The sequence below is a fragment of the Scleropages formosus genome, chromosome 23 (assembly GCF_900964775.1).
Source record: "Scleropages formosus chromosome 23, fSclFor1.1, whole genome shotgun sequence".
NCBI lineage: Eukaryota > Metazoa > Chordata > Actinopteri > Osteoglossiformes > Osteoglossidae > Scleropages > Scleropages formosus.
In genome coordinates, this window is record NC_041828.1 from 17315387 (window position 1) to 17337762 (window position 22376).

General features: G+C 40.5%; 2 protein-coding genes across 4 annotated transcripts in view; one reads left to right on the forward strand and one right to left on the reverse strand.

The window, feature by feature from the left end:
- The first annotated feature begins 11987 nt into the window (after nucleotides 1–11987).
- On the forward strand, nucleotides 11988–13839 carry cfap90 (cilia and flagella associated protein 90). Its single transcript, XM_018727157.2, has 3 exons — nucleotides 11988–12090; nucleotides 12229–12345; nucleotides 13660–13839. Exons 1-3 carry the CDS (start codon nucleotides 12016–12018, stop codon nucleotides 13837–13839), a joined length of 372 nt encoding a protein of 123 aa, XP_018582673.2. The 5' UTR covers nucleotides 11988–12015.
- A 1656-nt stretch (nucleotides 13840–15495) lies between these two features.
- adcy2b (adenylate cyclase 2b (brain)) overlaps nucleotides 15496–22376 on the reverse strand; it is a 61572-nt gene continuing 54691 nt past the window's right edge. For 2 of the 3 annotated variants that reach the window (XM_029248484.1, XM_018727041.2), the window contains 6 exons: nucleotides 20942–21100; nucleotides 19121–19267; nucleotides 18653–18760; nucleotides 17691–17805; nucleotides 17301–17425; nucleotides 15496–15910 (listed from right to left, as the gene is read on the reverse strand). In XM_029248484.1, the coding sequence (XP_029104317.1) occupies nucleotides 15758–15910; nucleotides 17301–17425; nucleotides 17691–17805; nucleotides 18653–18760; nucleotides 19121–19267; nucleotides 20942–21100 (807 nt within the window). In that variant the 3' untranslated portion in view covers nucleotides 15496–15757. Of the gene's footprint in view, nucleotides 15911–17300; nucleotides 17426–17690; nucleotides 17806–18652; nucleotides 18761–19120; nucleotides 19268–20941; nucleotides 21101–22376 lie in introns of those variants that run through there. The other variant, XM_018727042.2, reaches the window with a different exon arrangement.

Below are 22376 nucleotides of genomic sequence, written 5' to 3' on the forward strand. Positions count from 1 at the left end.
ATTAAAAAGTTGCTCTATATTCTTTAATAATTCTTTTCTAATTAATACATTTACAATTTATAAACCCTAACCATGGGTTTTTTAATGTAATCATTTTATTTATAATGCATTACTGCATGATATGCAATATATTTTAAAGACATCAGTCCTAGAGGGACGGTCCATGTGAAGAGGCACGTGGCTAATTAAAATGAATAATTTTATTATGTTTATAATATTATACAGAAGGCCATTGTCCTATGATGCAGGAAGATGGTTCAGGCTGTTCTGCGCCGAATGGAAACGCATGTGTTCAACAACCAGTTCACCGCTTTCTATTTCTGGGGATACTGACCTATTTCTCGTCGGCCTCCCTGTGGAAGCAAATGACTGCACTGTTTTAAAAAAGTGTCTCAAAGTTTGTTAAAAGCAACAGTAAAATTTGTTTTTAGCAACGTCTTTAGCATTCATTATGGTAAGATGTGTGTTTGTCCCACTTGGGGATTATACAATAAACACACTCATTACTTTCTGTAGTCCCTTGCAGGTCAGTAAGTTGTCATTCGTCTGTCTTTCCTAGTAGAACATCCAATAATCACTTACATTGATTCATTTAGTTGACGCTTTTCTCCAAAGACACTTAAAAATGTTAAGGTATTTATAATTATTTACCCTTAAATACAGTTATATAGGGACATATACAGGGACAGAATAGTGGTTAGAGCCATTTACTTTGCAGCTGAAGGCTTTGAATCCCCACTCTTGTTGAAATATCCTTGATCAAGGTCCTTGCACTGAACTGACACAGTACAAATTATCTTGCAGTACAAATGGGTAAATAATTGTAAATAGTTCAATATTTAAAAAAAAATATAAGCTACTTTGGTGGATGGCATCAGCCAAATGGACAAATAATAATATGTAATTACCATGTTCTTATGTCCCCCTCAAAGCAAGGTTCCAAACCCAGCTCAGAAAAGGTGAGCATGCGCGCGCACACACACACACACACACACACACACACACACACACACACACACACGAAAAAAAAAAAAAAAAACTGGCAATGCAGCCACCAGTCATGGTCCTCAAACAGGGAAGTCACATTACACCTCACATAGCAATGCAGTACTAGGGAGGTTGGTGACATTTTTATTACATCCCATTTATTAGGAAGATCATGTGTCACCTTCACGTAAGCACATTAATCCAAATTAATATTTATACCAAAGTGTAAAATGACTTAAAGCAACGCAAATCTCACCGGGTTCCAGAAAACAAGACCCCAAATATGCGTGTGTAATCAGATACTAATTTGGTTTTTATAGGATATGTCTGTGAATGGCTTCTTCTGATTTTACCATGTCCAGGTGGTATTTTGGGAGCAGAAAATGTCAGCATTAATCTGTGGTAGTCTTTACAGAGCAGTAATGTGTTTGGAACAGTAAACAAGACAAATATTATTCTGACATACATTAATTGGTATGCAATTTTACATTTTGCACTGGGGATGGAACAATGGAAAGAAATTAATCTCATCCTCATAATTTACTAAAGTGATTATGAGGCCTGTGAGATTCCCACCCAGTTCACTGTAGGGGACTCACAAACACATACACACAGCACGCATTCAAATAAATATAGGTTAGGAACGTTAACTTGCAGAAAAAAATGCACTTTTAATAAATAAGTAAGTAAGTCCGCGCGAAGCTCAGACGGCGCTGCCTGCGCTGTACGTGTTTAGAAATACGCCGGATTGCAGTTCATACTGTGACCGAGAGGGGGCAGCAGATCGCAATTGAAACAGAGGCGACTTGCGCGCATCTCCAAGAGCGCTTCGCAGCGGTCTGCGCACTCAACTGAAAATCTCTGACATGTTCTAGCGCGATGATCTGATCCAAATCTTGTAAAATATTACCCCACTAAGACAATAATATTTTAAACGGAAAGTATGCTTTGAATCTGGCATTTGAAATATATAGAGAAGAGAAATACATGTACAACCTGAATTATTGTAGTGAGGCGTTTTAAGGAAAATGTCTTACTTTGTCAAAAATTACTTTGTTAACAGACACGGGCCTCCAGGGCCGCTGTTGAATAGCTCTAAGTTTGAGCGTCCTTGAATCTACATCCGCAGCATTTGAGCTGCAACGGCAGAACACACATTTTTACTGTGATGGATGAAACATTGTCTGTAACTTAAACCTAACACCCCCCATATGGATTCTCCATACCCTTTATGGACCTTATTGATCAATGGATCATATGAAATGGATGGATCGTATTTGGATTATATTCCTTACTCACCATGTGAGAAGCTTTTCCTTTTAAATACCCGTAATCTCTCTCTAAATTTGAAATTTGTCTCAGTCGATGTCAGTTGTACAAGCCTGCCCTTGAAAAATGACAGTTATTTCATACAGTAACTCTGTGTAGCTACATACATCTGAATAGATTATGACATCAGTGATATTTGTAGGTTAAACGGTTATCGACTGTGACACTTGTTTGTGTAGTAAATCGAGACAAGGAAACAGGGAAACATGCTGAAATGAAATCCCTTGCCAACAATAAAAATATACTATTGTCTATTTAATATATTCTAAATATACTTAATGTGCAGCTAATCTTGACTAATGAATTCAGAAACAATGTAAACAACTGATACGAATGGCAAATGCAAGGCCCCCAGAATTCTTCCAGCACAAAATGAAGGAATTAAAATTATAAAATGAGATCACACTGAAAGAGCAGAATCAATGAATAGTTGTTTAAAATTCATCTTTGTGACTGTATAGCCAAGCTGTATGAGGAAAAAAGAATAAACAGGCCAAAGATTGTCCATGCAAAGCAAAAGCCCAGATGGTACCAGACAAAAAAAAAAAAGGGAAAAGAATTAAAGCACAATACCGCGTCAAAGTCCAAGGTTTTCTAAGACTGCACAAACAGGAAAGAGGGCTGCACCTACGCTGACTGATTGTTCGCCATGTTAGAACAATGGGACTTGAATGAAGGAAAAAATAAATAAATAAAAAAACACTATTCATTTATATTATAAAAACAGTGCAACAAAATTTAGCCAGTAAAAGAACCTAAAGCACAACAGACTCCTCACCTGTCAAACTAAAGATTTCATATAGTTCTTATAGATTTCTCTATTCATTTGCTGTTATCTCTGTGAGTAAGTATGTGCCCCCTTTCCCTTTCTGAATGAGTCCACATTGGTGTCCATGCCCTGTTTTTGGGTAGCTGAGTAATGTTCCAGCCTAAAAATCACTGTTTCTATTATATAGAACAAATATTATTTGCTGTAGCGCTGTACCTGTAGAGGTACTTGCCCTGAATTGCTCCAGTCAAAAAATACCCACCTGTATACATGGGTAAATCAGGGTAATTAGCTTAACACTGTAAATCGCTTTGGAGAAAAGCATCAGCTGTGTGAAGCCGCAGTGCGTACAGTCACAAAGTCCCTGTCCACCTTCGCTGGTACACTATACTGCACCTTTACATTCACATCTTCACATTCAAGGTCTCATGATGATCAGCTGACTGATGATTCAGATTTTCTTCATTCACTTCTTCTCCCATGTTCAACATTTGGAAAGACTGTACTAATAAGCAAAACATATTTATGTTGTATAATCCAATAGGAGTTCTTTTCCAATATGGACAGCTATACTTACATATACATTTACATTTTTTCCTTAGACAATTTTCTCCAAAGCGCAGTACATTTAGGAGAACAATACAAAGAGTGCATTACATCAACAGAAGGAAAGATTTGGATGCAGACACGTGACTCTTGACTACAGTCCATTTGTCACAACCATATGAACCAGTATATGTCACATAAGTAGCTGCATAGGCTATAAAGTTTTTTCATTATACATAATGTAGTACATGTTTACCAAGCACACAGAAGATCAGGGAAGTGAGTCTGAAAGATGTTTTGAGACCTTTCTTGAACATTGAGAAAGATTTAGTAGTATGCTGTTCAGCATAAATGCCAGTGACATATACATAAGTATATACTTACACACCCATATACATACATATATACCTACTGTATATACATACATACTATATATACATATGTACCTATACACATATACAATATATAAACATACATACCTGTATACATACATATATACCCACTGTATATACATACATACTGTATACATGTATACATACATACTATGTACACCCTGCTTGGGACAAGCAGTTTCAGACTCTGTGTGTGAGTGTGTGTGTACATACATGTGTGTGTATATATATATATATATATATATATATATATATATATTTATTTATACATACATACCTATATACATACATATATACCTATATACATACAGTATATGCCTATATACACACATATGTACACCCCACTTGGGACAAGCGGTTTCAGACTCTGTGTGTGTGTGTGTGTGTATGTGTGTATATACATACATACATACACCCTTTTCAAATGTGAATAACAACATGGACCAAATCTACCTCTGCAGGACTTTGCACATGCGTGTCTTCCATGTTTACATTGTGCACCGTACACTTTATACATGTACATGATTCTGTCTCTTGCTTTTGCACTAATACTTATTTTGTAAATTTGTAATTTATGTCTTGTGTCTTTTTTCCTTATGACCTTACAGTTTTTGTCATAGGCTGCTGAGAGGATTCACAGAGTAAGAATTTCATTGTATGGTGTAACAGACTGTTTACTGTACACATGACAATAAACTCTTGAATCTTGAATACATGTATACAGAACATACATATATACCTATGTACATACATATATGCATCCTGCTTGGGACAAGCAGTTTCAGACTGTGTGTGTGTGTGTGTTTACATACATATATACATACCCATGTACACACACTGTATAGCTACATGAATTTGGTCTGTGTTTAAGTACTTATTTCTGTATTCCTTTTCCTCTCTCTCGAGTTCGTGCTGTTTAATTGGAGAGGTGCGCTGCGCTATAACACATCCTGTGAACATGTGATCTGGCGAATCTCACACACAGCAATTATGGCTGACATGACTTCTAAACATAGACTTTTATTAGCACAGAATTTCTGTTTCCGTATTTCCAAACACAAATTTTACTCAACGCAGATAAAGGCCTGCAAATGTCAGCTTTCGTAAATGAGCCTCCAAGTTATTTATGTCTTGTTTTGGTGTGTGTGTGTGTGTTAAGGGGAGGATTCTGATGTTTTTTAATGAAGAAGAATCAACATCTGGGAGTCGGACAGAGTCTGTAATTACCTTCCTGATTTATCCGTCTTCGTTTTATTGCCATGTCCCTCTGTAAATATGGCGTTAGTTACTTGCTGCTTTGCACAGATTTGTTCACGCGCACAAGTTACGACTGATTAATGTCACCATTTCTAATAAAATGGAGTGTGAGCGACCAAAGGAGAAACAATATTGTTCTTCCTGTGCTCTCAGTAACGTCGGCCTAAAGAGGCCAGCAGGGCTTATTATTTGGGGATGCGAACTTTAAAGATGAATTTTAGGAGACCCCATCTACAAATATATGCAACTTCAAGCATTCCTCAATTTGTGAACATTTGAATTGTGAAATGTAACAATTTTATGTTCACATTTACCTATTTAGCCCATGCTTTTCCCCCCCGAACGACTTTCAAGTTCATGTTAAAGTACCTGTGGGTATTTAGCCATTTATATGGCTTTGTTAGGGGGGTTCAGTGGGTTGGACCGGGTCCTGCTCTCCAGTGAGTCTGGGGTTTGAGTCCCACTTGGGGTGCCTTGTGATGGACTGGCGTCCCGTCCTGGTTGTGTCCCCTCAGCCCTTCGCCCTGTGTTGCGGGGTTAGACTCTGGCTTCCCATGACCCCGAACGGGACAAGTGGTTCAGACAGCGTGTGTGTGTGTACTGCTTGGTTTTGCAAACCTGTTGAATCTATGCCTTTAAGTTTGATTCACAGCACATTTTTTACATATGCTAACACTTCCATTCGGGGGGGATGTTTTGGAACGGTGGGTTTGACCGGTACCTCGCTGTTTGGCAGGTACGGGGTTCAAGCCTCGCTCAGGGTGTGCTGCGGCTCCCTGTGCCCCCCCTCCCAACATACAGAAGGCGGCAGTGGTACCCCCCTTTCCTCCCCCGCCATGAAAACCACACGAGTGGCCCGTACGGGTTAGGGTTCGACTCAAGGGCATCAACAACACTTCCATTCACATATGAATCAAATCAGTCTGGTTGCTTGTGCCATGTGCTTTTTCCCCGTTAAAACCCAACTAATCTTAATAGCTTGCCTAGCTGATCACCTTTTTGTAACTAGCTAACTAAACACAATTGTGATAATTCATGATAAAAAAGGATTGATGTTTTATTTTGTCTCATATTCCTGCCTTTCTGTACACCATACATGAAGTACATGCATAATCACACACAGTACATACTGTATATACATTGATAAAGTATGGATGGACAGTCCGGTATTTGATTGAGGTACATGTAAATCTTCAATAACACATGTTGGGAATTTTGATAATTGTATTCTCCGATGGCATAGAAACGGTACTTCTGGTTGTATTTGGGTTTTGGGTGATTTTTTTGGGTCTACTTGTGTCCTGCTCGGAATGAGAATCTTCCCCGTAGGAAATAATCAAATCCCGACTAAAGACTTACATGTTCACCTCGTAATGTAGTTCGACCTGCCTTGGTTGTTCTTTTTATCACATTTATAAAAATGCATTTTAAATTTACTTAAGTAACAAATCACTAACTCTGTCCTATCTTCTCGTTGAGCACTACCTCGCTACGTGAGACCTGTGGAGGCTGGCCAGTGGTGACAGACGAATCCCGTGCTGACAGAGGATGATGTCCATCTGCCGTGACGATCGAGACGTTCCTTGCCGAGTCGGGGATCCAAGATGCCATTTACCAACGTTATAATTACTTGCTACACACTGGCTTACAAATTGTTACTTTCTAGAATGCCCAGGAGGGGTGGAAAACCACTGGCCCGTGGACCCCCAGAGGTTTTTTTCTCTCTCAACCTTCGGTTGGGAGTTTTCTGTTCCTTTTCCCGGTGGCCAGTAGGCATACTTATAGCCCTATAATAAGTTCTTCATTATGGTAGCCATTAATTGACTGTCTTCTTTGTTTGTATCAATTTTTCTTGCTGTATGCCTGTGTTAAAGTGTTCTGTGTCACTGCGTGAGAAGAGCGCTCTATAGAAATAAAAATAAATAAAATTAATAAATACTGGGATTTACTGATTTCCACTTAATGAGCAAATTTCCATTAACAAAATATGTTTGTAAACCAAGGAATGGGTGTATTTTACTGTACACTGTACACATTGCTTGCTAAGTATAAATGCTGAACCCTGCGAAGTTAATCATTAAAAAACTTTTTCTGTGCACCAAAAGAAATGGCTATGATGGACGCAGCAGTTTTCATCCACCTTCACACTCTGGCTGTGAAGAATAAATTAAAAAAATGAAAAATATTTCTAAATTTATTCATTTAACTGAAGCATCTTACAGTGTTAATCCATTTATAATTATTGACCTATTTATGCAGTTCGGTAATTTTACTAGCAAAATTTAAGGTAAGCACCTTGCTCAAGGCTACTACAGCTGGAGGTGAGGATCAAACCTGTAACTTCTGGGTCTAGCAGCAATAGTCCAACCACTACACTACCAGCTGCCCCACTGCTTTTTCTCCAAGAGGTAGTTAGTTTGTCCTTCACATAGGCTTTTGCATACAATAAGGGCTGGACACAAACCAACCACGCCGCAGTATTCCATCCCTCCCAAAACCCCACCAAACAGTTCCCTTCACAAGAAAAATCAGCCCACATCATGGGCGAACACCATCCTCCTCGCCGGGAGCCACCGCGAGCACTTCGTTGGGGTTGTCAAGTGGGCACCTTCCTTCGTTGATGTTTCATTGAATTGAGCCCACGACACCTCCAGAAGGCTCAACGGCGAGATCTGGCGTCCCAGACCCACCCCCCTCCATGCCCGCAGTGCCATCCCAGCGACTCCACCCACAAAAAAAAAAAAAAAAAAAAAACCCACCCCAACCATACATCAACCACCAACAACCAACCAACACATCACATCAGCATATGGAGGTGACAACAAAACTCAAACCATTGATGTTCACATAGGCGAGTACTCCCCACATAGGCTTTTGAAATTATACACTCAAAAGTCATAAATATTTAAAAATGTTGTGTTCGGTACAAGGAGGGTTTGGAGAAGCCACGGTTCACGCGCCTACACAACGCATGTTTCACAGGTGTGGCTTTCGAAATGATGGGCAGAAGCAGGTAAGCAGCACCTTGCGTAAAGCTTTATATCCAGGAGCTCGGTTAAAGGTTATCGGTGTCGTTTCTTAAAACTGCGCTGCAGAATCACGGGAGCAATTTCACGTCCAGGGCAGTTGCTCTGAAAGCGATGAAGGAGTTTTTTTTTTATTGAAACTGCAGTCATCCAGGTGAGATTTCTCCCTTCTCCCCAGGTGTCCTTTTCAAGATCACTCCGAGCACTCCCAGGATGGAAAACCCACACAAACCGGTTTCACAAAATTGCACCAGGTTCCCCTTTTCATGCTTTTCACTGTGAAGAATCGTTTACATGTTTTTTGCTTTCAAAGTACGAAAAGTAAATGTGGATCTTGCAGGACTTTGGAAGGAGACGGCGAGGAAAGCAGCGGGGTGACAGTCGGGGGTCTTTTTTCTCCTCTCCGTACTTAGATTACTTCACTTTAACCTCGCTGATTTCCCGCTGAGCCCTGACACGGGCGACAAGAATGGTTCTCCTAATGCATTTTCAAAAAAGGATGCGTTAAAAAAAAAAAGAAAAAAAAAAAAAGAACTACACCAGTGCTGTTTCAAAGCCTGGACAAATATAGATTTTTTTGTGCCCTCAGACAGAATCAACATTAAGAAACAGCAGCAGTAGTCCATTTATGTTTCAGAGAAAGCTTTGTTTTCCTCATTGTTAAATAAAGTTAATATTTTTCCAGTGCTGAGAAAGGGTTAACGGCAAGTCGTATTCTTTTCGCTGGACTCAGATACGATAATTATTTTGAGTGACACTGTGAAACCCGGGAGTCGGGAAAAGTCTGCTCTCTTTAGAAACGGCGTCCGCTTTGTTCGTTTCCTTGGCAGATTGCTTACATTTCTGATAGTCCAGAAACAGGAGATATAACTTTAAGGTTTCACACAATCGATGGAATAAACTGCCAATGAGGCAACGAAGCATACGTGACACTTGTTCAGAGGAAGCCCAAAATGTATGTGCACCTAAACTAGAACAGAGTCTTCAGAAGCTCCACATGATATCACTTTATATATACATATATTCTTCTTAAGGTACTAAGCGAATTTCCTTCATGATCCATTCTGCATCATAATGACCGTGTGTAGACCAGGGCTGTCGAACCTTCTCAGGCCAAGGCCCGCAATACTTATCCTACTGTCAACTGGTCCGAGAGCCACGTGTAAAAATCATAGTGGGTGACACACTGATTGTGTGTCTAAACTGATAAATTATATTTTATTGTACTTTATTTAGGTCTCCCTTCCTGGATTGGGGCCTTGCTGTTGCGGAAGGGCTTGCGTGATCTAGGGATCTCCAGAGCTACACCGTCAGGACCAGTATGCTCCTGGTAGGGTCTCCCATGGCGACCAGGTCCGGAGCGAAGATGCAGACTAACGCGATCCGAAAAACCCCTATGGCAAATGGGAACAAGAGAACGTTTACTCTTCCTGGAATAGGGTCACTGGGACCTACCCTTGGAGCCAAGCCTGGGGGTAGTGTCTGGTGTGTGTTCAAGTGTGTGTCTAATGGTGTTATGTGATTCAATAGGATTTATAGTATTTATGGTAGCAGTAGTAGGTATAACAAAGATGAATAAGGTATGGAGAGCTGGTAGTGCAGTGGCTGTAATCACTGCCTTTGGCTCCAAAGGTTGTAGATTCTATCCCCACCTCTGGCTGTCATTGTAAGTCGCTTTGGAGAAAAGCATCAGCTGAATGTAGAAGTAATATATATGAATAATTTTCCACAAGTTCCTGTGGACCACACTTTGGACACCTCTGGTGTTGAGGCTCTGGACTGCCTTTGATCCAACGCTTCTTGTTATGGTCTTCATATACCCTGCTCTTATAGAGGATCAAAACAATGAACCAACTGTCTGGATTCCTTCTCCTTCTCACCATTAGCCCATCATATTATGAGCTGTATGAGGGCCTAATGTGGACACTCGAACCCCTGCAGATGTGCTAAAGACACCGTACTGTTGTAGAGCGCATGTGTAATCGAGACTGTGACTGTCTAGCAGTCCGCTGCTCATGTCTTTAGTTCATGTTGCAGTGTGTAGATCTGAAGAGTGAACACACCAGCCCGACAGCCCATGTGTGCGTGTGTGTGTGTGTCACCAGCGCCCGGTTACAGGAACATGTTAGTGGACTGAACTGCAAATGAAATTTGGATTGAATCTCAAAAACTTCTGAGCCCCGTACTGCTGTTCACTGTAAAAAAAGGGCCCAACCAGTTCTGTACATCAAATTTACAGTTAGCTCTATTAATTTGGCCGAATACAGCAGAGCAAATTAGTGGAAAAATGACATGACGAAGACAGGCTGTCTTTTGCCATCGCAGTTTCAGAGACGTGAGAACAGGGGAAATGATTTTTCCGGCACTGCCGTCACTAGTTATGCCACAAAAACAGCTCATTGCGGGACATAATGAGTTCTCTAAAAGGAACACCCTGTGTCTATTGATCCGAAGCGCCGCAGAGGAAAATGTTGATTTGCGGAGCCGACAAGCTCGCCATCAGACACGTGTCCTCTCAGACCATCATATCGGAGAAGAACAGTGTGCTGTAGAGAAAGTGGACGTTAACCACCTGCTAATTATTGGACACACACTGATGTAGCAGAAATATTGATTGGGGTGGTTTGGGTAATATTTTCCATCTCTGGCTGTTTTCCAATTTTTACAATATGGGCAGTTTTTGCAGATGACAGGTGCCGGGGTGGCAAAATGAACACCGGATACTTTGCAAATATTCATGGACAATTGCAAGAGTATTAAAAGATATGCAGGAAAGTACACTGTGAAGTGAAAGGGCCCTGAACCTCAGATTCAGGGGGCATCTAAGGTCGGATTATTTGGATTTCTGTTTGTCGGATAACATTCAGTTGTACGTCCCTTTGGAAAGAGTTGAAATGAATAAAAGTAAACATCTATTAAACCAAAGGGATGTACACAGAATATAATGATCTCATATTTTTAATCATATTGTATTTACAAACAAATGATATGCAGAGATACGGTGCCACCTGAAAGTATGATTCCAGTAGGACTGGTCATTATTCTTGAATAAAATATTCAAATAAAACTTATCGAAATGTTAAATCTTAAACTTCGAAATATATACTTTATTATGATTTACACACCTGATTTGATTTTCCGACTTGGTTTAACCAATGCAACTTGGGGTTTACTTATTTTTACACCAGCACTACTTCCGTGTTTCTATTACACACAATTTCCTCTAAAGTGACATAGGGAATTGGCCATTACACACCTTGTACGTCTGAGGAGAAAGATCAATTCTCATTAAATGACCATTTCATGGTAAAACAAAGGGACCTGAGGGGGGTCACACACTTTCAAGCAGCACTGTACACCGGAAAGAAAAACTGCTTCATTATCCGAAGAGCTTCCGAAGGAACATCAAAATGACCTATGAACGGCCGAAGTAAGGGCACCACGTTATAAATTTACTGACAGCTATGAGAAAAAAGTTGAGTCAGGCAGCCAGGTTGGGCTAGAGCCAGCAGAGGTTGAGCGTCTCACCAGAAGCGGAAGTTTAAACCGGTATCCTGGCAACCGGAAACACAGCGAGAAAAATTTCCAAAGTCCCTATTGCGCTTGTTCCGGGTTCTGCACCTAAAAGAACCGGGTAAAGGAGATTAGTTGGTCGGTAACTTCAGTATGAAGAATGGACCTTGCGGGAAAAACAGATCCAGCCTCCAAAATGTCATCTTTCAGCTATATTCCACTCAGAAGGGATGATTCAAAGGAGCAGACCTACTTCAACAGTGCTCCCAAGGTAATGTCTCTAAAGTTCGGTCAGCTGGCCAAAGTTTGACCTGAACGCTGATCCTTTTGCGCTCAGATTTCGTAAACGCCGTTAAAATTGAGCAGTATTTCAATGTTAAGTTTACAAATGGTTTTATGTTACTCACAGACTAAGAAGCTCCTGACATACGATCAGTTGTTCCGGCAAGGCGACAGCTACGATGAGATGCTGCACAGAGACGACCGTGTTCACGCCAAAGGCAGAGGACTTGCCATCCACGAGGAGGTGAAGCGTGCGTTTGCCCTGCGGTGTCGATGCTCCGCAGGTCGGCCGTCCGGCCGTCACTCGCTTGACTCAATATTAATACCCTGTGCTCACATCCAGTGTCGTTTTCCCGCTGGAGCATCACGTTGTGCCTTCGAATAAAGTGAGCGCCTCTGCGGGGCGCAAGATATTTCAAAGCTCGCATTTAGACACAAGGCACGCAACTGATTCAAGCATGTTTCGTGAAGCAAGACAATCGCTAAAGTTCTGTGATGTGAACTTCCTACACGTTTGGCCTAAATAGTTTATTAGTTAGCGGGAAAAGATTTTTATTCCCACTGTTATTTTGATATCACATGTTAGAGGGATGCATTGCATTAGGGACAGTTATAATGTGCTCAACAATCCGAAGCACCACCAGCCATGACAACACGGGCTTAAAAAAAAGGAGAAAAAAATATTTGCTGTTTGCAGGTACACAATATTTATATAACAATTATTCAATTTAGCTGATGCTTTTCTGCAAAGTGGCTTATAATATTAAAGTATTTTTGCTGACTTACACAGCTGGGTAATTTTTTTACTGGGAAAACCGAGGATAAGTACCTTGCTCAAGGGTATTGCTGCTGGAGGTGGAGCTTCCAAGTCCAAGGGAAGAAGCTTCAACCACTACACCACCTACTGGCCCTAATATAGTATTCAGAATGAGACTAGAGGACATGAAAGTCAGAATGGTGCTACTGGAGAAAGAATTGTGTTCTTATCCCGTAAATGGACCTGTACAAATCGAAAGGAGGCTTTATGTCATATTTGGTCCCTTTTACCAAGGCAGGGAGAGGAACCATGAGCCTTGTGCAAGAGGAGAGTCATCAGTATGAGAACTGATCCATGTTTCATCACATGCTGCTCTCCCTGCCAGGCCCCAGACAATCCATCTCTTTAATGGCACACACTAAGGAACTACTCGCTTACTCTTTTATTCGTGCTTTGGCAGGGTCCAGCCTGGCACAAAACCTCTTCACTGTTCCAGTGTTGGAAACGGAGTCTGAGATGAGGATAGGGCAGCTGATAGTGTAGTGGTTAATGCTGTTGTCCTTGGACCTGAGGGTTGCTGTTTGAATCCCACCTCCTGCTGTAGTACCCTTGAGCAAGGTACTTGCTCTAATTGCTTGAGTTAAAAAATATCCAGCTGTGTAAATGAATTAACAGCTGTTGATGACTTAACATTGTAAGTTGCTTTGGAAAAAGCATTAAATGGACATCATTAATGAGAATCAATAAGGAGGCCCTAAAAAAATCTGTACCCCACCTCTAACTAACCTTTCTCCCTCTCAGGAATCATCGAGACCCGTAGCCGTCTTGTCTTCCTCGGAGTATGGGAGGCGTTTCCCCTCGCTGCTTTATAAGCCAGGCTGCCAGTTTGACCGCGTTGCGACCATTGGCACGGAGTTTTTCCGGAAAAACGGGGTCTCATGGTGCTTAGACGATGGCTATGGCTCCATTGTTCCTGTCTAATGTTCTATGAGTAGCAAAGACTCTAAAACATAAAGTGTAATACACTCACGCACACAGACACACACTTTTCCAGTTTCTTATGCGATATTGCAATGTATTGTTTTGTTTAACCTATTGTAAAGGGCAGCGGTTTTTTACATTATTATACAAGCAGTGGTTTAAACCAGAGGTGTCAAAGTGAAGGGCATCCAGATGTTCATTAATGCAAACTGCAAACTGTGCAACTGACTGCAAAATGCAAAACTATGTTAAAATAGTTATAATTTAAATATTATTCTAAATCATGTTTATGCCAAGTATTTTAGCGATTAAAAATATTGTTGAAATTAAATAGTTATTAAATAAGATTCAGAACTTTAATTAATTCCCTTCTCTTTAGCAGGGTTCACAAAAAAAAAATAAAATAATCCAAAAAATAGAAAAAAGAAGCAGAAGAAAAGTGCCCTTGAATTGGAACAAACTCGAATTTAGACGAAGAATGATTTCTTGATGTATTGTTCTCTGCTAATGTGTTTCGTTTGACATGATCTGAGTTGTGTGATTCATTCAAAGGTGAGCTCCGTCAAAACAAATGGGTTATTTAGAGATCACTTGGGATGAAATAAATATTCATTTATTTATAATTAATCATTTCTTTTTGTTCTGGCAACACTGTTGAACAAATTAGCATAACCCATGTGGTGTGTGCAAGCCTTTTGAAATGGGGGGAAAGGCAGAGTGAAACATCTACACCCTGTTTCCCAGGCAACCCTGACTGACTGTGTTTTAACCCTCCTCTGCAGTATATTGACATTTACTCATTCAACTGATGCTTTTCTCCAGAGCAGCTTACAGTCTTAAGTTACTTACAATTATTGATCCATTTATACAGCTGGGTGATTCTTCTGCAATTTAGGGTGAGCACCATGCTCAAGGGTACTACAGTTGGAGGGGGGGTTCAAACCTGCGACCTTTGGGTCCAAAGGCAGTAACTCTAACCACTACGAGCTGCCGGAGGTGCGGCCCACGATATGAGAAAGTGATTGAGGGAGAAACAAGAGTCCTGCTAGCGACTCGCATCCCATCCACTGTCCTGCACCCGTGACCAGTGTGCTTCCCACACCAAAAAAGAGAGTACCTTTGGCACTGACCTGACCCGTCCCATGGAGTCCAATTCCAAACACTAAAACTTTTGTCTCAAATTCATGTTTAGTATATAGTATGTTGTAATTTTGCTTCCATTCTTAGATTTCCATGCCAGAATACGTTATTATTCAAACGGAATGTAATATATTACTGCCATACAAGCCTGTCTGTTTTGAAATTTGGAGATTTGATTTAAGTATGTACTTATGTAGCTCTATGTGGAACACATGGCTGCTTTGTGATAAAGTTTTAATTAGTGAAATGTGAGGCAGGGTTTAGATTTGTTTCGTTTTACGGATTTTTTTTAAACTACCAGAATAAAAATAAAAAGCAATTAAGTAAATATCTACAAATCAACTGATTGATCACTCAGTCAATCCATCCATTCATCCATCCATCCATCTTTTGGATTCAGCAAAATATATCATTGCAAATGTTACAATGTGGCATAACTTTACATCTGCACACCTGAAATAACAGCAGTAATGTGTTTACAACCACAAAGTCGAAAACAAAAAGGCAAAACCCAGATACGTACAAACCTTTAATGAATATGTTTTACAAAACAATGGGTGTTAAAACACAAAAACACTTTTTTCTCTTTTTGCTTTTTTCTTACAAAACTCCTTCTAACATTCTTACGTAGCCTGGATGTGCACATTCCATATTATGAGATATAGATGCTGTACCAGTTAGTAAATCTAATCCAAAATACTGTGCATCTAAGGACATGGCAGAGCTATTTACAGATGCACTGTGGTCATGATGGTCCACCTTGCAGCAGTCCAATTTTTCAAGGCATTACATTCCCTTGTGAGAGTGACCTGGTCATTTCTGTGTGGATAAAGAAAGTTTTGAGCTCCCCTTTGCCCTTCACATTGATGATCCCTCTGCAGGTGCACGTGTAGCCCAGGGTCTGCAAGACGCGACTCGTCTCCTCCGTGACCTTCAAAGTGAGATCACATGGATGGTGAGGAGACGCCCAGGATGCACGACACAAAATATATTTAGAACGTTTGGAAATACTAAAAAAAAAAATTAAATTAAAAGGTATGTTTTGCAATATTACATGACATATTTACATTTCTTCATTTAGATGATGCTCTTACATTTATTCTTCTGGATAATTTTTACTTTACGAATTCAGGGTAAGAACTTTGCTCAAGGGTACAGCAACAGGAAGCTGGATTCAAGCCTGTGACCTCTGAATTCAAAGGGAGCCGCTCTAACAACTCTGCCACCTCCTGCGTCATATCGCTGTTAAAAACAGCTTTCCCTGTATTTGATACTCGTCTCATTGTAAAGGAAACCCTTGTAAATTATCTTTACGGAGATGTGGAGGCAGGGGTGCACATCTTATCCAGCTACAACAAATTTATTCATCTACTTATTTATTCTTTCTTCTATTTCTCTTACATTCTTGTGTCTTTGCCCTTGAAGGACAGAGCCGCTATGATGCACAACAAATTTCAGGGAAATCTGAAAATAAAGTCCAGCCATATTAATCGTATCATATCATACTGTAGGTGCATGGAAATGCTTCCCAACGTTTACAAACATTGATCCCGAAGGTCCAGAATCTGAGACAGTGACCTCCTACTGTATTTCTTGGGAGAAAGAAGAGACTGTGTGAACCTGGCAACACAGTATGTACATACCTGTCATGGAAGAGGGAGGAAGAGGGAGGAGAAGTGACTGCACTCACCCACACACATGCTGTCATTCGTACTAGCTAAGGTATAGACTACTTGTTATTATCTGTTTATTTAGTTTTCCACAGTATTTGTTGACATATTTTAATGTTATTTATTTATTTATTTAAGTGACTGACTGTGGGTGGCTACCCTGTGATGGACAGGAGTCTCATTCAGGGTATACACCTCCTAACCTTGTATATAGTGATTCTGGAATAGGCTCCAGACCACCGCCACCCTGACAAGGACAAGCGGTTAATAAAAGTAGCTTGTTTTTTAAATTAAGAGAGCAAATTTATTTATTTATTAATTTATTTATAAATGTATTATTTCCTTAACATTTTCCTCATAAATATTCTTGTTCATAAAATTATTCAATCATTGCTTTATCTGTACAAGTATATAAAGTAAAACACATTGAACTGAACACTTTTGCCGGGCTTTGCACTGGCTTTTTGTGTTGCCAGCTTCTCTAAAAGCTATTGTCAATAAAAAAAAAATCCACAGCCTCCTAATAAGATGTGTGGTCTATTAAAGGCAGTGGAAAAATGCTTAAAAAGCACCGGGCGCACATTTACTCAGCCCAACGTTCTCGTGGACGGAAGTGCACAGAGGACAGCCGCAGAAGGGTACACTGGTCACCTGTATTTTTCCAAGCACCCCTGTGCTGTCCATCCTGCTGGCAACATTCACCGTGTTTCCCCAGATGTCATACTGGGGCTTCTGGGCGCCTATCACCCCGGCAATCACAGGCCCATGGTTAATGCCTGGATGGAGAAACAGATGCACATTTTGGCTCACAGCAACGATGTCAGAAATGTCCAAGAGCTCTGACATGCCTAACCCACTATTACATGTCACAAAGTGCTAGCCGTAACTTCTGCCTCTTAGCCTACTTACCGGTGTCATCTCGATGGCGTTTTGAAAGTCTCTAATGTGACAGGCCACTGACAGGTGGTGCGAGTGCTCAACCCAGTCTAGGGCATCCTTCTGCACTGACTGAAACTTCACAAGGTGGGTCCAAACACTCACCTACTCGCAGTTTGAAATCGTTGAAGGAATGTTTGTTGATGACGTCCAACTTCCCCATGAGCGCAAAGGCAAACTCCACCATTGTGCCAATATGCATGTACTGCCGGTCATGCTCCTAAAAATGGACACCAAGAGCGGAAACGTACTAATTCCACCTGTTTGTTAGTGACTCAACATGTCATTATTTACTGTCCCAGTTACTGAATCATCACTACAGGATCATTTTCAGTATTTCCTGCAGTAGGCTTGTAATATTTCAATACTGAAGAACATGTTTTTTGTTCAAATATTGCAAATTCGTCAGATGACACAGATAGAAGAGCTTCTGGACTACCAAGGCTCTGCTTGCTTTTACTCAGAGTTGGATTTGGTTGAGGGCTAGTGAAATATTCCCATCCCAAATCCAGAGAGATCTCCGCTTTCTTGACCCCCGTTTGGCTTACACAAGTTTGACACCATCCCTTCCGGCCTTCATGGTGCCCCTGCTATGTTCCGATGGCTAGTAGACAAAATCCTCTGCAAACACAGAGCTTATGATGCTGCCTATCTGAAAGACATAATCATCTTCAGCAATGACTGGCAGAGGCACCTTGTACACCTTAGGGCCATGCCAAGGTCACTGAGGTGATCCGGACTTAAAGCAAATCCAACAAAACACGCAATCCGACAAAGCAATGTCTGCTATCTTGGCTTCCCCGTAGTCAGAGATCAAGGTTGACCGCTGACAAATAAGTGCATGTGAGTGTTGTTGGTGCGGTGCATTGTTGCACCTGCGCATTTGTGTGTCTGTGTGTGGGTGTATGCTAACCTTAATCCCCTGTGTAGCATTAGATTTAAGTTTTTTCTTCGACACCTGTGTGAACGTGTGACACCATGTGGGAATTCACCATCTGAGGCTACTTTTGACCCCATCTCATGACTGATCAATAGCACTGAGATCTAGTGGGTTTGTGTCTTGTTACCTGTGAATACTCTGGCCCAGGTGTAGCGTTAAGCCCAGTCGCTGCCATGTAGGTGCTGCCTATAGTCTTTATCTTCTCCACTCCGCTGAACTTCGGCTTAGACAACAGCTGTCAGAGGGTGAATTTTTGTGGAGATGCCATATGTTTCAACCATTGAGAAACTACAGCTGGGATTCTGGAAACTTCAATATGACATCTCTGTATCATAATTTAAGTGTTGCTGAAACATACTAAATTAAGTACATTTTCAAGATTTGCTTACTTTAAATCTTTTGGTAAACAAAATTATTTTTACCTCAGTACATGAAATCTCCTGAAATCCAAAAATAATTCACTTATAACACTTGATCAAATTCAGTAAGAGAAATTTTGATGTGTTTTTATGTTAGGTTTTGATTAGGTACTCATTTACAGCACCTCGGTGGTGTTTGGGGTTTCAGAAAAAGGTGCAGAGAAAAAGACGGCTACCTCATCAAAGTCCGCAATGATTTCATTGAGCAGTCGCAGACATTCCAAGCCTTCTTTGTTGACATCTGATTCCGTGTAGAACTCTTTGAAGTCTGGTATTGAGGCGAACATCACACATACGAGGTCATATGACTGGTGGTATAAATCCTATGAGAAGAAAAATCAAAACCTGTCACTGGATGGAAAACCAACAATAGTGGCACATTAATATGTACAGTACAATCACTTTCACTGTAAAAATGGTATGGGGTGTGTTTTAGCATGAAGAAGGTTTGGTATTTAACTATCAGTACCATGATGGTTACTCTGGGTAGCTCAGTGGGTAGCACTTGTGCCACAGCGCTCCTGTATGTGCAATTGGACATGGGTTTGAATCCAGCTCAGTCTGTGAGCTGTTTGCCTGTTCCGCCCATGTTTCTGTGGGTTTCATCCAGATGCTCTGATTTCCTCCTACGGTTGAAAGGCATGTGTTTCAGGTGAACCGATTAATCTGAATTTCCCTTAGTGTTTATGCAAATGAGGTGTTTCATTGCTCTGTTATATAGATGGCTGAATAATTGTAGGGAGGTCAGTGTTGTGCATACAGGTAGTCCTTGACTCATGATGGTGTTCTGTTAGAATGAAATCGACTTAATTGTATCTTGCAAATCCCCTTTTATTGTATATCAACCATAAGGATATTTCAACATTCAATGCATGAATGCAACAAGTTTCATACAATATTCATGCTAATACTAATATAGAATTATAATAATGTAAAGTATAGTATTATAGTTTGTGCTGCACTGCTATTTTCACTTTAATTGTTCTAATGTGTTATTTATTTATATATTCTGTAATTCTGTGTCAGCTGTTTGTTGTCTGTAAATACTGGAGGCATCTGGAACCACAGCAAATACTGGTTCTGATTCTGATTAAATGTTTAAATCCGCTGGCTTTTCCATTCTGTTTTCTGCACCACCAGAAAACTCATGTTTTAGTCAGTCATTGTAAAAAAAGTAACTTGAATGGAATGACAAGCAAAGTGTTCTGTAAATAAAACAATGTTTTTGTAAATTAGGCACGATTGCTGATAGACTCACTGACGGAGTCAAGAGGAAATAGGGAGCTTTGTAGCAGCATGGCTAGCCAGTCCTATCTTACAGTAGGCGAAGCGCTCCTCCTTGGGTGTTGCCACCAATACCATCAGGCCCGAAAGAGAGTATAATACGGTCGCTGGGACAACTGATGTGAATCCAGGTGTAAATAAGTTGTGTATGTTGTAAGTTCGCGATCACCTGTATAGCACTGTCCTCACATTGCATAAAGGGATCAGCTACTGTAAATACTACATTGTAACCACTCTATTTGCTTTGGGCAAAAGCATCTGCTAAATGAATAAACATATAGTGCACAATAAATAGACTGTCATATAAAGTGGGGGCACAGCGAGTAGTGCTGCTGCCTCACAGCACCTGGGTGGTGCAAGAGGACGTGGGTTCGATCCCCACTCAGCCTGTGTGGAGTTTGCATGTTCTCCCCGTGTCTGCATAGGTTTCCTCTGGGTGCTCTGGTTTCCTCCCACAGTCCAAAGACATGCTGTTCAGGTGACAGAGAGAGTGTGTGTGTTCCACTGATGTATGGATGAGTGACCCAATGTAAGTAGTGTATCTAGCAGTGTAAATCACCTTGGTGAATAATGTGTGTGGGCTGATAACACTACATAGAATGCATTGGAAGTTTCTTTGGAGAAAAGTGTCTGCTAAATAAATAAATGTAAAGTAGTGGCCAGACAGCTTGCAGGATATACATGTACACCCCCACGCGACTCCTGCAATTCACCTCATTCTTCCAATTGCGGGCCAGGAAGTGCTCGGCCACGTGGGCAGGCAGAACATTTTCAAGCAGCACACGGTTGAGGTTCTCCATGGTCTCGATCTCCTCGCATTCCTTCTTGAACTTATTCTTCCACAGGAAGTCTAACCTACAGTAATATTCATTCTGTTACAAGAGGACACAGAAGTAAAGAAAAACAGCAGACATCTGATCACCTTTGCTGTGTAAAAGAGCAGGACATAAAAAACAACCAGCATCCCCAGTTGACCCCAGCAATCTTGAATGACTTCTCTCTTCTTTTTCCCCCACACAGAATCCATCGACCTTGTTGATACTGACAACATACATATGTTCATACAGACTATGAGCAAAATTTGCAAGTTTTTTCAGCCCAGTGAAATTCACCCAGGAAAAAGAGCCCTGAAATAAAGGACTGATTGAAAAATCAACTGCTTCTATAAATTCTTTTATTCCCACAATCAGAATAACACAACAAAGATTTTGCTGAACTCAACACGATGGTGAGAGTTAAAGGACATGCAACAAAGACATTCTGACATGAATAATGAAAAGACCACATAATTCTTTCCCTCACTGACTTAAACTGTGTCGTCAGCAGTGCTTAATTTTGCAAATCTTATGGATTTTTGAACATTTGTAAAACATAGGCCAAAGTTAAATTTGCTTTGGTGTATTGTCAGTAAAATATATTTGCTTTGTCTGAAATAAAATAATATGCCTGGAGAGCAATATTTTCGGTCATCATTGATGAGTATTTAGGTCCTTTACATGACCCATTGACTATTACATTATATTTGGCTCATAACAGTAAATCTTGTATTAAACTGTCTCACGAATGACAGGACTGACAGTTATTTACATTCGTACACTGTAATTTTCATGCATTTTCATACATTTTTATTTATCTTATCTAGAATTGTGCTGCAGTCCTCTCAGTATTACCATAAAATTGTGGAATTACTGCTACAATGGGTTATAGCTCTTGCCTGAACTTTGCAGAACTGAGATATTTCTGTATGTAAGCAGGGATTTCTTGATATTTCTATATCCATTCAACTTAGAAATCCAGTTTTTACCGAAATGTTCCAAAACCATGAGCTCCATTAATAAATCATAGAGATTTGAAGGATAGAGCATAATTAGCAACTCCCCAAAGGCCAGGGGACACCAAGGCAGGGCCTCTCTAAGGAGATCCCACTCAAAACATCTGCTCATGAAAGAGAAATACTGATGATACCCCCTGGGGCTCTACAGTATGCTTCAAATTCATATCTCCTGGCCAGTGTTTAGTGCATTAACTTTTAAGAGACACCTGTGCTGTACCTCCTGCGCCTTCGTGCAGCTTCGGATCGTTTTTCGTGCATTTGTGAAGCTGCTTTCTCAAATTCTCGAAAATGGATGTGATATAAGTACAATAATA